The sequence below is a fragment of the Mus caroli genome, chromosome 14 (assembly GCF_900094665.2).
Source record: "Mus caroli chromosome 14, CAROLI_EIJ_v1.1, whole genome shotgun sequence".
Taxonomy (NCBI): Eukaryota; Metazoa; Chordata; class Mammalia; order Rodentia; family Muridae; genus Mus; species Mus caroli.
The window spans coordinates 88,154,895-88,167,925 of record NC_034583.1 but is presented as its reverse complement, the minus strand read 5'-3'; the positions used below and the strand labels follow the sequence as shown (position 1 = coordinate 88,167,925).

At 35.7% G+C, this 13,031-nt stretch overlaps 1 protein-coding gene across 2 annotated transcripts in view; it reads left to right on the top strand.

Annotated features, from left to right (window-relative positions):
- Dach1 (dachshund family transcription factor 1) overlaps positions 1 to 13,031 on the top strand; it is a 382,982-nt gene that overhangs the window by 326,853 nt on the left and 43,098 nt on the right. For both annotated transcript variants that reach the window (XM_021181596.2, XM_021181594.2), the window contains 2 exons: positions 3,499 to 3,650; positions 12,833 to 12,980. In XM_021181596.2, coding sequence (XP_021037255.1) covers positions 3,499 to 3,650; positions 12,833 to 12,980 — 300 coding nt within the window. The remainder of the gene's footprint in view (positions 1 to 3,498; positions 3,651 to 12,832; positions 12,981 to 13,031) is intronic.

Sequence of the window (13,031 nt, the reverse complement as noted above, 5' to 3'; positions counted from 1 at the left end):
ATAAAATTTCCAGCATATTTATTGTGTAATTATTCAGATTTCAATCAGCAATTTTTCCGAGCATTAAAATGAAATGACTTGTTAAACTGTAGCATGTGCCTTTCCATTTTCCAATAATGCTTAGAAGTTAATAACTTCTTTTTAAAATTTAAATATAATAACCTAATAGGTAACCAGCATGCTGTGGCATCTAGCACATGCTGAGTACCAGAATCATTTAAGTGTTACTACAGTATTTCTTAGCATCTGCCTTCCGGCACATCACCTCCTTCACAATGCATCTGTGTGTGTCCTCTCCTTTTGCAAATCTCACTTGCCTTTTTCTCTTGAGGTTACATGCCATTGGACTTAGGTCACATTCTACAGAAGAAAAATCTCATCTTAAGTTTGTGAGATACATCTGTGTGTGTGTTATGGGGTGTGGGGGAAACTTTTCCAGGTAAAATAACATGACAAATATGGACACATGAATTGATGACCACCATTCAAACCACAGCAGGAGTAAAAAAGATTCCCTTATACAAGTCTTGAAATTTCTGGTCATTTACAGACAGGTACAAAAACCTGTTGATAAAGGGCATAATAATCCGCAAATTAGAAACCTGGCCAGCCCATTGTCGTTTATGCACAATCTCTAACACGCTTTGTGGATATATCAAATGCAAATCCAATCTGTAAATGTGTGTTCCTCTTCCCTCCCACTTTGAAGTTAACAGAGGCTACGTAGTGCCAGACTACCACATTTTCTGGCCTCCAACTTTTGCTTTAATCTTCTGAGAACATTTCATATGTCAAAGTTCTTTTTTCTTTTTCTTTTTCTTTTTTTTTTTTTATTCGAAGAGAGAAAACCATGGCCTTATCTGCATGAAGGAGGCGGTAAAGTAGCTTCTATGATACCAGGTCCCATGAGGTGACAGTATTGTCTCAGATAACAGCATAACCCAAATGAATACATATATTTTTGGTTTATTTTATCTCTAAGTCATTTGCCTTATTTTTCTATAAGAAAAGTATGTATTAAACTTAAAAAAAAACCTTTTCTGTCTATTTTAAGCTGTTCTGCCTCAAATTTATAGAAAATGATAGTTTATTCTCATGTATGAGACTAGGTGAATTTGCAAAAGTAATATGCATGCACACATATGCTTTCACATGTATGCAAAAGAGACTTAATCACTGACTGGGATGATCAGTGGCTAATTAAGTTACAATAATTAAGTTAAAGTGCTTTACAAACTCTAAAAATTAGACATTTATTGCCTGGAATAGGTCACTCCAGTCTATGTGAACTTCATAATGTTTTTACCCTGGAACTTTTTCTTCCAACTCTATCATGGTGTGCATTGCTTCAATAATTAACAGCGCATGAATGTAGGTATGTTGGTGATTTAATGTTTTGCCTCTCAATGGCTAAACATAGTCAATTATAACTGCATTGAAATGAAAACAAATAATTATGGGTAATAGAAAATATGAAAAACTGTGTGTATAAATAAATTTGGTTCTCATATTTTGCACAGTCTATCAAAATTATGAAGTCGTAGGTGCTAACAGGAACGATGCTCAGGCGGTCATCAGACTCTCTGCCTTTCTTCAAAAGACAAGCGATTTCTATCCCCATGATCTATTAAGGCACATTTTCCTTACCATGTGACAGCTAAGGCGAAACTGATAAAAAAAATATCGATCCCCTTTCTTAAACAACGACACATGGACATAGATGCTTAATAAGTGCCTTTTCAGAACCATTATGAGAAAACACTAGCAGCCTGGGTCCACAAAAGTAATTTATGACAGCAAGGTAAATGGTGTCCAAAATTGCCTTAGAGATATTAGCCATGGGGCAGCATGACACAAGCCTTTCTCTACCCTAGGCGAAAGCTCTGATAAAATGAGGCATCTTGAGTTTGGGCTTAGTTGCTTATTGTTTCTGCTTCAAGTACATGCTGATTGAGATCTTCTGTCAGTGAGTTAACAAAGGCAGTGGAAGGAGAAACTGCAGAAGAGTTAGTGGGTGTTATAGGAACATAGTCAATAGGACATCTTCTGTCTCACACATCCCTCCCTAGCCTTCGTCTTATTTGGTTCATTGACTAAAAGTCTGGAATGGTGAGGTATATCATTTACCATGTTCTAACATTAATGAAGATAATAACGTACAGCACCTTCTGTGATATCCCTGCTAGAGAGAGAGAGACAGAGAGAGAGACAGAGAGAGACAGAGAGGGAGAGAGAGACAGAGACAGAGAGGGAGAGAGACAGAGAGAGAGACAGAGAGAGACAGAGAGGGAGAGAGAGACAGAGAGACAGAGACAGAAAGACAGAGAGGGAGAGAGGGAGAGAGAGAGAGATTTGGACAAGTTGCTGTGTGATAAGGTATTGTAGGATAAAATAAAAGAATTATTGAGAATAGTGAAATCAAATTATAAGCAAAACTCAAGTATGCTGGAATTTTTAGCCATTTGTAGAATTGAAAGATAGTGTCAGGGCTAAGCAAATACATTGTGCTGATTAATTTTCTTAGTGTGAAATATTAAAATATTTTAAAATAGAGATTACTGCCTTAAGTAAAACTTCTGTATGATTAAGCCACCAATAGTTTCCATTTCCTTTGAAAGTATTTAAGTGTTTAAATCAAATAATAAGGAGCAAAATAAAAACTCTTTCAAATAAAAGAAAGAGTACTTGTGTTTGGTCATTACTCTGTGTTGCCTAAATTTTGAAGAATATGGAACCATCAAAAGCAATGAAAACTTACTTCAGAAGGGTAATAGGATTTCCATTATACTGTGCGGGAAGTTACATTTTTTATTGCTTCTTTTCTTCAGTTTCCTTTTTATGTGAAAACACTGGATGTTTAACTTTTTAAAATACATTTTTTTAAGCTAATGAGAGTGATTATTTTAATTGTAACTTAGAAACAATACTTTTGGATTCCAGCCTTCCTGTTCAGATACTTTTAAAAAATTAATGAAGAAGACAGGAGAGAAATATAAGCAAAAGGAGGTTTCACTTGTCGATTCTTCATTCATCTTATTAAGACTATGTTTGGATGATAGAAAGGAAGGGTTAACTGAGAAGAAAACATCCTGACAGACAAAACATTTCTCTTGTATAAAGCTTTAGAAATACTCTATTGTCAATCCAAACAGAACAAACTAAAATGAGATAATTGGGAAGGCGCCCATAAAGTCAGCCTGAATATATTATCACAACTATATATGAGATAATATTTGTTTTAAAAAGATTCTATGGCACTGTAAACTCAGTCTCATTAGAGACTGCATTTAAAAGGCTTATAAAGTTACTCATTAATGTTATCTTGTTGTATCTCCACAGCTTTTTCATTAAAGAAAATTCAGCAGAAAGCATTTTCTCCTGATAGCAGGAACCAATTTGCAATAAATGTTCTGGAAACCACTGGGGAAGCCATTACTGAGGTCTAATAAAAACAGACAAGCGTAACTTGTTCTATATTTTTGTTTCAATCACATACAGATGAGACCCCACTTTCCACACCAACCGCAAGAGACAGCATCGACAAACTTTCTCTAACTGGGCATGGACAACCACTACCTCCCGGCTTCCCATCTCCCTTTCTGTTTCCTGATGGCCTGTCTTCCATAGAGACCCTTCTCACTAACATACAGGTAGGTTTCTTTTCACTGTGTGTGAAAGGAGCATGAAACACAAACACATGAGAATTAGTTTTCTAAAATACAAACTGTTTCAAATAATCATCTTGAGATTGTCTGATCAATGGTATTAAACATTTCTACACAAAATTAAATTTTATCTGTCTACGCTAGCCAAATTCTTGTAGAAATACACAACAGATACTTTATACTGTGTCACAATAAAGGTCCACAAAACTGATATGAGCACTTATGAAAAGCACCCCCCTCACAAACTTTCTCTTTATTGCCAAATAATGGGACCAATTTAAGTATATAAATTTGTCTGACTTACCAAATGACAGCATACAAGTTCTAGTAAATATTTAGATATTTTTAAACTTCTGGCCTTCCAGTGAGGAAATGACATGTTTAGTCATTTTAAATATGTCTAACATAGAAGATTCCTAAATAATCACTTCTTTCATAAATAAGTTTGTTTCAGTTAGTAAGGACTCTTCAAAGAATAGACTTCAAAAAGGCATAGAAAGGTTTCTACGGATTTCCTATGTGGCCCTCAGGATGTATATTTTACGTACAGTACATTATGAATCAAAAATACTTAGAGTTAACAATAACATAGTGCAGGGAGCCAAGATAATAAAAGTGTTTGGGATAGAATAAAGCATAGTTTTCTTGCCACGCATGAAGGCATCATGTGGACCCCAGATGGGGCTTTCCTTCTTACTTCCCCATCTTAGGAGGAGCTGGAAGAATACACAAGATATAGACGCTGTCAGCCCTGCACTCTTTCCTCTGTTATATTTTCTTAAACACATTTCCTACCATATTAAACTTTGCCCCAGTAGAAACGTAATTAATTTTATTTACCTCTCCAAGGACATAACAGAAGGCCTTTAATGTAACATATCTTCTCATCTATTAATATGACATTTTTAATATGAATGTAATTAGAATTGCAAGACCTGTATTCAACATCAAGTTTTTTATATTTTGTTAATTGAAAAAAGTCATCAGTCCAAAGTCATTTCTATCATGGCCAAATTAGTGTTTATATCTGAAAGTAAACATGAGACACTTTCCCTGAAATTTTACCCATATTACAAGTAAAGGTCTCTTTTTAAGACAAATGCTTTCTGAGAATAATGGGAATACCACAACTGGTCAAACTACAGATTAAGAGTCAACCAAATGTTCAGCCCTACATGTAATATATGTACCATATCTCTGCCTTCTGTTTCGGGGATCCTTCGGGAAAAGGAGGGAACAGACTTAAGAGGAAGGGGAAGCTGGTGCCTCTAAGAAACAGTGTTTGGGGGACATAGTAGGAAAATTGCATAACAGATTAAACGATTTACACGCAACCGATGCAAGCTCAAGGCAGACAAAAATCTAACTAAAGAATAGAACCTTGATGCCCCAGGAAAGCTGGATGCTGGCAGGGGTGAGGTGGGTGTGGTTGGGTGAGTGTGTGGGTGGGAAGCACTCTCTCAGAAGCAAAGGGGAGGGACTGGAGAAGAGGGAGAAGGGAAGGGAATGGGAGACATTTAGAGCATAAATAAATGAAATAATTAAATAAGAGAAAGAGACAGGGAGACCGAGACAGAAAGACAAAGACAGAGAGAGTCAGTGAGAGAGTGAGAGTGAGACAGAATCAGAGACAGAGAGAGACAGCAAGATTGCGACAGATAGAGACAGAAAGTGGGAGAGAAGAGGGAGAGAGCAAGCAAGAGAGTGAGAGCGAGAGACTGAGAGAGACAACAGAGAGACAGAAAAACAGACACAGAAAGAAAGGCAGACAGACACTGAGAGGGACAGGGGAAGACAGAGACAGACAGACAGGCAAAGAGACACACAGAAGGAAAAGAGACAAATTTGGGTGTGCAGATAAGGGGGTAGATCTGGGAGAAGTGAGGGTAGGGGTGAATATGATTTAAACAGATATAAAATTCTCAAAGAACTAATAAATTAAGAAAAGTAGAGAACAGTATTTTATTCTATGTATAACTCCATATTAAGCTAACTTTGAACAGTCTAACTTGATTTGAATTTCAGCACCAAATAAAATCCAGTTTGTGTTACAAAGCATCTTACTCCTCTGAGGAATGGCTGCACAATAGGCCTGAGTACTGTGCTAACATCCACAGATCTAAGTCAAGTATTGATAGTTAGGGCGTATCCACCCACCCACAGTATGCTAGGAGTATTTAGACTATGCATGCTATTCCCATAACTTCTAACTAAGTATTTATTTTAGAAAGAAAGAGAAAATCAAATGTACATATTGTAGGCAAATTAAATATGTATTTAAGTATTTAAGTATTCTAAACCTGCTTTCTTTTTCAAACATATGCCCCGAGGACATAGCTTAGGAAAATTACCTATAGGATGATAAGCAAAACAAGCTAAAGTATTAATTTTTGGGTTTTATTGATTGAGATTTGGAACTATTAAAGCTAGGTCATCAATCTAAAATTCCTTAATTAAAAATTATATGTATTTACATCAGTCTTAGCATGTCTATATAGACATAGTGTTATATGCCTATAAATATTTAAAACACCCTCATGTACACATTCATGAACATATGTATACATAAAATAAAACTAAAACATAAAATCAGAGTTCCAAACACAGAGAAACAAATACAAATGCATACTGATAATAATATATGTGTGTGTGTGCGCTGATTTTTTGATGATTTCAAGTAAGTTTGTAAAACACCACATGCTAACTCTTATTATTGGCCCATTTATTGAGTAATGGCATTATCCAAGGTGTCATATAAAATGCTTAGACAATCATGAGCCTGGCTTATTAAATATAGAATATGAATATGTTTGCTGTCTGAATTTTAATTTGGGTAATTAAAATCCGCCCCCCTCAATTTTTGTCTTCAGGTTCAAGTATGTATAATTGAGTTCTCTGCTTTCTGTATCAGAACTGTAACACACTCATATAGTCAACTTAATGCTCTATGGTTATCTGAAAAGTTCCTTGTTGCCATGAAGAGTAATTTCCCAAATTCCTTTAAAATATTGTTTATAGCATCGTTTTCAATGCAAGTGATTTTACAGTATAGTATTTGTTAACAACTTTTAATAATTAAATCCGTGATGATTGCTACAGATGTGTCCTCCACAATATCATTTTAATGATTTCCATCTCTTTCTACTTTAGAAGTAAGACTTATGGAAAATGTATTTGCATGTAAAAATTGAACTCTCATTACAATATTTTATTAATGCTTTAAGAATTCAGGACCTAGAAGAGTTGTAGAGTTTGATTTGTATCACTGGAGTATTTTACAAACTAAAAGTGAAAAGGAAAATATGAATAACAAAAATGAATAACAGTAATTAATGTTAAGGGAGGAATAAAATTTCATTCCATTTCTTTTTTTAGAACTTGTATTTTTACATGGTATTTACATGGTTTATTCGGTATAGTACATATACAGCTTTCTGTTTCAGTGTAGTCCCTGGACAGATTACAAGGCAGTTTAATATGAGGAAATGTTTTAGAGTCAAATACTTGGATGGGACACCTTCAAATATTGGCTGAAAATAGAATACACTCAATTGGATTCTCATCTTAAATCACTAAACTTCAAGTCTTAGAACTGACAGTATAATTACTTGTTTGTGCCTTTTTTACCCCCAAACCAGTGTATACAGTGAAAATGCAAATTCATTATAGAATGAACAGAAGTGAAGCTAGTGAGGCAATTCAGTGGGAAGGACACTTCTGACTTACCCATAGTAGAGTTTAAGTTTAGATTCATAAGTAAAAGTTGAAATAAAAGAGAGGATGAAGACAGTACATTTAGTTATAGATAGTTATTTCTAAAGATGCTTATATTAAAGGGTTCATGGTGGTTTGTGTGCAGAGAGAAGTTAAGAAAGTGGAACTGGTTCAGTGGTAGAGTGTTTGGCTTGCCTAGCATGTTCAAGGCCCCATGTTCAATCTTCCAGTGTCACCAAAAATAACACCACTAAATCAGAAATTAACCAATGTAGGAAATCCTGAAAGAGATGGTAGAAGGAGAAAAGGACAGCCCAAATTTTATTTACCCTGGTTTAATAATTAAGTATAACACAACTACGGCATTTGAGAAGCACTTTGCGTTTGAGTGTGAGAGGAAATACAAGGAAATAGAACTCGCCTAAGTATCACAACTGAGAAACTCTCATTATCCATCTCCGAACCAGCATCATCATAGCACACAAATTGTTTTACGTTGCCTTTTACGTTCTGTGAAAAAATGAAGAGCTTGTTTACTTGCCTTATTCATATAAAGTTTATTTGAACCTACCTAGAGAATAACATTATATCCAAAGCCTAGCTGCTTGTTTATTTGCCTTATTCATATAAAATTTATTTAAACCTATCTAGAAAATAACACTGTATCCAAAGCCTGACTAGGTTAAAGTTGCCAATATTGGTATTACATCCTTTATGATTATGTAATGTGATTTTCTTTCTTTTTTTCCTCATACAATTTTGGGCAAGACTAAAGTAAAAATAATACTAAAGTATACCCAGAATTCTTAACACCACTGTGATGGTACCAATAATGATAGTTCAAATCCTGGACTATATCCCTTATTTGCTAAACATTATTTACAGTAGCAACAATAGTATGACCAATACTAGTAAGAAAATATAGTGTGCCAATTGCAATGGTTCTATACAGTTTAAAATACTGACGTATTTATTTTGTACATGTGGCGGTGATTAAAGGAGGGGGTTGTCATGGTGCACACATGGAGGTCAGCAAGGAACTTACAATTGGTTCTTTCCTTCCTTCCATCATTTGTGTTCTGGAAACTGAACTCAGTTCATCAGACTTGACTGCTAGGTCCTATATCCACCCTGCCACCTAACCACATACAGTTCTATTTTACAATGATTCTTCTACATCTTTGGATATCGTGGCTGTGCATATAAGGTTATTGAGGTAGATATGGTAATAGTGATTTCAGAGCACTGGCTGACTTACTATAAGCACACATGACTCACAAGGTGGACTTAAACACAGAAGGGATGTTTCCTAGGAAGAACGTCATTGATTAACTTTGGGAAGCTCTGTAATATTAGACTGAGAAAATTTTAATAATATTTCTGTCATAGTTCATTACTTCGTGCTGTCATTTTTTTTCTTTCTATTATCAAAAGTTTGATTTTCAGGACTTTCACATAGCTGATGCTCTGACCTAAAGCCCTAGACTAGTAAAGTCTTAGGTGAATCTCTGAGCCCTCTGGACCTTTCTCTTTTAAGTTTTAATATTTTGTTGGGCAAAGGAATTGCTTCTAGTCTTCCTCAGATGGGAAGTTTTACTCATTTTTCTCTATGGCACATTATTTGGTAGAAATTTTATGTCACTTTCAAAAACAAATTTGAATATAACACAAAAGTAGAATAAGGAAACTTTTACTCATGGATAGAGCTGGTGTGTCTAAATCTTGGCATTCATATGAGAATTTCTAGAAGTCCTCTCATGTGCTGTCTGAATTGTAGAAACTGTAGTAACACTGTAAGGCTCACTGCAGTCACCCACCTCGGCAATTTTATGAGGTGGTTTACCTTCTGGGGGGAAAAAGAAAGAAGAGAAAATATTTTAGCTAATAAGAATTTGTATGATCATGAACATCAATCACAAATATTGTGAAAATAAATCTGTAGACAACCAACCATTGTCTTTTACCATTGTTGTGCCTCAGAATAAACCTCAACTCTATTTCCTTAGAGCTATCACCCAACTTCAGTGTTATGAGAATATAAAGACCCTTCAGAGGAAAAAAAAAGTCATGCTTGAAACTTCCCCCTCTTAACTGTAATATAAAATGTCATAGCACTGGACAGATATAGTCCTTCCATGTGAGACCACATGGTTACTGTAAATTTCTGCACACCACCTACCTGGAACTGCAACAGAATTTACACAAATTTGAGAATATTGGGACTGAGAGTTAAATGGTGTCTTAAGAACATGTAGATGTTGTGAACGCTGCTTGGTGTTGCTTTTTTCCAGTCTCCTGTTGCACTGATCTTGAATTAGCAGTCTGTATTTACATTGTTATGCACAGACTTACTGCTGGCAATGCCTTTCCATTGTGTATGGGTGAGTCTGGTCCTTATGCAGACTTTAGTTCACACTGGACTCCTACTGGTGTGCTTTAATTTAAAGTCTATATTTTAAATTGCTTATATATAGTCTTTATAGAGCATAAGATCCTAAAAGCTAATATTTTTCAGACACAATCAAAACACCATTGGCAACAGTTACCAATAACTGTAACAAAAGCATAAAGTAAATGTTAGTGCTCCGAGCAACTTCATCCTTTACAAACTGATATTAATAATAAAATCACACAGATTAGAGCTTAACATTAGTCAACGTGTTTATTTGTAATGATTATTTCATATTTAAGAACACCAAAATATTGTGTCTTGTCACCCAAGGACAATAATAGTTTAATAGTAATTTATTTTAAACAGCTACTGATAACACAACCAATCAACACATTAAGTGGTGCCAACATTGGCATCTTGCTAAATAATCTCTAGACATTGCAGCGAGAGGACATCTTTCAAAGATAAGTCAACAAGAGCAATCAGAGCAGAAAATTAGAATTTGGTATCTTAGAATTAAAATACAGCTAAACTAAAGTTTTAATTGGGGTGATCTGAAAGGGCACTTGATGTAATGATCTCTTTCATTTGTTACTAATTGTTTGTTCCTGGTGCAGAAGAAACATATACAGGAATGTTACTGAATTCAGTTAAGATGTCAGTTTCCTTAGAAGCTGTATTTTATTATTAAGCAACCAGAGAGTGGGGGTGGAAGAGCTGCTACATAGAAAAAAATTAAGCCAGAAAACTCTAGGTCGAACATAGCACACAATAATTATATATATATATATATATATATATATATATATATATANCACACACACACATACACACACACACACACACACACACATATATATATATATACATATATATATATATATATATATATATATATATATATATAATGGCTTTGAGTGTATTAATAGTTACGCTGTTCTGCTGGAGACAGGCTATCTGTCTATATTCTCGTTCAAGTCAAGCCAAAGTTGGAATTCCTGGTTCAAAGTTTTCACACTGACTTTAAAAAAAAAAAAAAAAAGTTGAATCCTTGAGAATGTCTAGCAATGGCATTAAATTCCACCTCCTGTGTAATTTCAATAGCAAATTTCAGACTGGCACATTCACAGACCATGACAAAATACTTTATACTCCAAATATAGCATTTTGCATTGCTGAATTCATGGTGATAGAATTTTTAACTGCAATTTTCAGTAATAACTTTGGACCTAAATAACTCTGACAAAGCACACGGGATTTTTTTATATGTCGACTGTGTGCTCACATTTTACATTTAAAATATGAAGGAACAGCTAAATTTGATGAAAATTATACACCAGAAAAGTACATATCCCTATGATCAGTTGTAAGGCTAAATAAGTTTTGTTTTCACTAAACTCTTACTTGCCTGTGAAATACTCTCCTAATATTATTCTCAGATTATTAAAGTACTTTTAAGGTTTTTATAAAGATGACTAATAGCTAATCTTTTGTTCTAGATGCCTTAATTATATTATAGCCTCAAAAATAGAGCAGAGTGATCATTTTAATTTTTGAGTATTTTAATATTTTAAAATTATGGGCATAGTTTGGATTATTGGGGACTGAATGCTAAATAGTAACAAATATCCTTGCCTTTGTCAAAAACTTACATTACCGTGGAAGAGGGATGATATAAACCAGTGAATACATAGATATCTAATAATATTAATTGTGAACCTAATGATAATGATTAAGAAAGGCTAACAACATCTACATGAAGGGCATTTCTGGTTGGATGATTAGAGAAGTCTTCTGAATTGTGGCTTTAGGCAAAGGTAAAGTAAAATGGGGGTGTGAGCCATGTGAAATTCTAGAGGGAAGAGAAAGCTTCCTACAGCAGACACAGATAGTTGAAGTGAGGAACACAATGAAAGACAGCTTTTGTAGGGAACAAAATAAAGGGAGGCTCTAGGGAGAAGTTGGGGAGGAAAAGGGACCTAACAGATGCAGGCAGAGTTGCTGGACACTTTTCCACTTGGCCCCGGGTGAGCATGCCTGACCCACACAGCAGGGAACCCCGAGGCCATACCCTGTAGCCCTGGGGTTATTGGAGAAAGGGAATAGGGAAAGAGGTTCCCAACACTGATGAGAGTGGTGCAGCGGATCTTGATGGAGCAGAGACACTCTATGGTTTAAGAGCTTTATTGGAGTGAGTGAGTGAGAGAGAGAGAGAGAGAGAGAGAGAGAGAGAGAGAGAGAGAGAGAGAGAGAGAGAGAGAGAGAGAGAGAGAGAGAGAGAGAGAGAGAGGGAGGGAGAGAGGGAGAGAGGGAGGGAGGGAGAGAGGAAAGGAAAGGAAAGGAAAGGAAAGAAGAAGACAAAGAGAAAGAGAAGAGGAAAGAGAAGTGAGAGGTAAAGGAACAAAGGAGTAAGAGCAAGAGAGCAACTTGGGGGCCTAACAGCCCGTTTTATGGACTTTACTGTTGCTAGGTAACTGGGGAGGAGTTTAGCCTGAAGGTCAGAAGCTTGGGCCATTGCTTTTACATGACTACTGACCATGCTTCTCTTGTGGGGGCTGTGGGAGGTGGTAACTTAGGCAGGGGCCAGAGTTCCAGGATCATGAGGGAATGCCTACCGTGTCATGAAGGTGAATTATGACCATCTGGGTTCAGACCTCAGCTCGACTGGAGGCCAGACTGCAATTCCCTACAAGTTTTAGAGGGTGTGTCCTTGTTGGGGAATGGTTGCATAAATTTGAAGATGCTGTCAGCCTACCAGGCCATGCTGCATGGCTCCTATAGAACTGTTCCTGGCAACTTTTCCCATTTGTATTTTATAGTATGCTTTGGTGTGACACTTATTATCTTTTTCAAAAGCTGAGTAGTCTACTTCAAACCAATGAACCCACATACCATAAATATTTGTCTTTCTGAATAGTTTAATTAGACTTAGAAGGTTTTCTAGTTTGTTTTAATTGTTGTATTTATGCATTTGTGTTTGCAGGAATTGAATACATCTAAATAACTAACAAAATGGGTTTTATACCAAAGTATCCTTATGCTGAATACCTTCTTTGTCCAGGGCCTCTTGAAAGTTGCCATAGACAATGCCAGAGCTCAAGAAAAGCAGGTCCAACTGGAAAAAACAGAGCTGAAGATGGATTTTTTAAGAGAAAGAGAACTAAGAGAAACACTGGAGAAACAGCTGGCCATGGAACAAAAGAACAGAGGTACCTGTGAAAGTCCACACAATTCCAAAAGTTTAAGTGAAATATTTGACA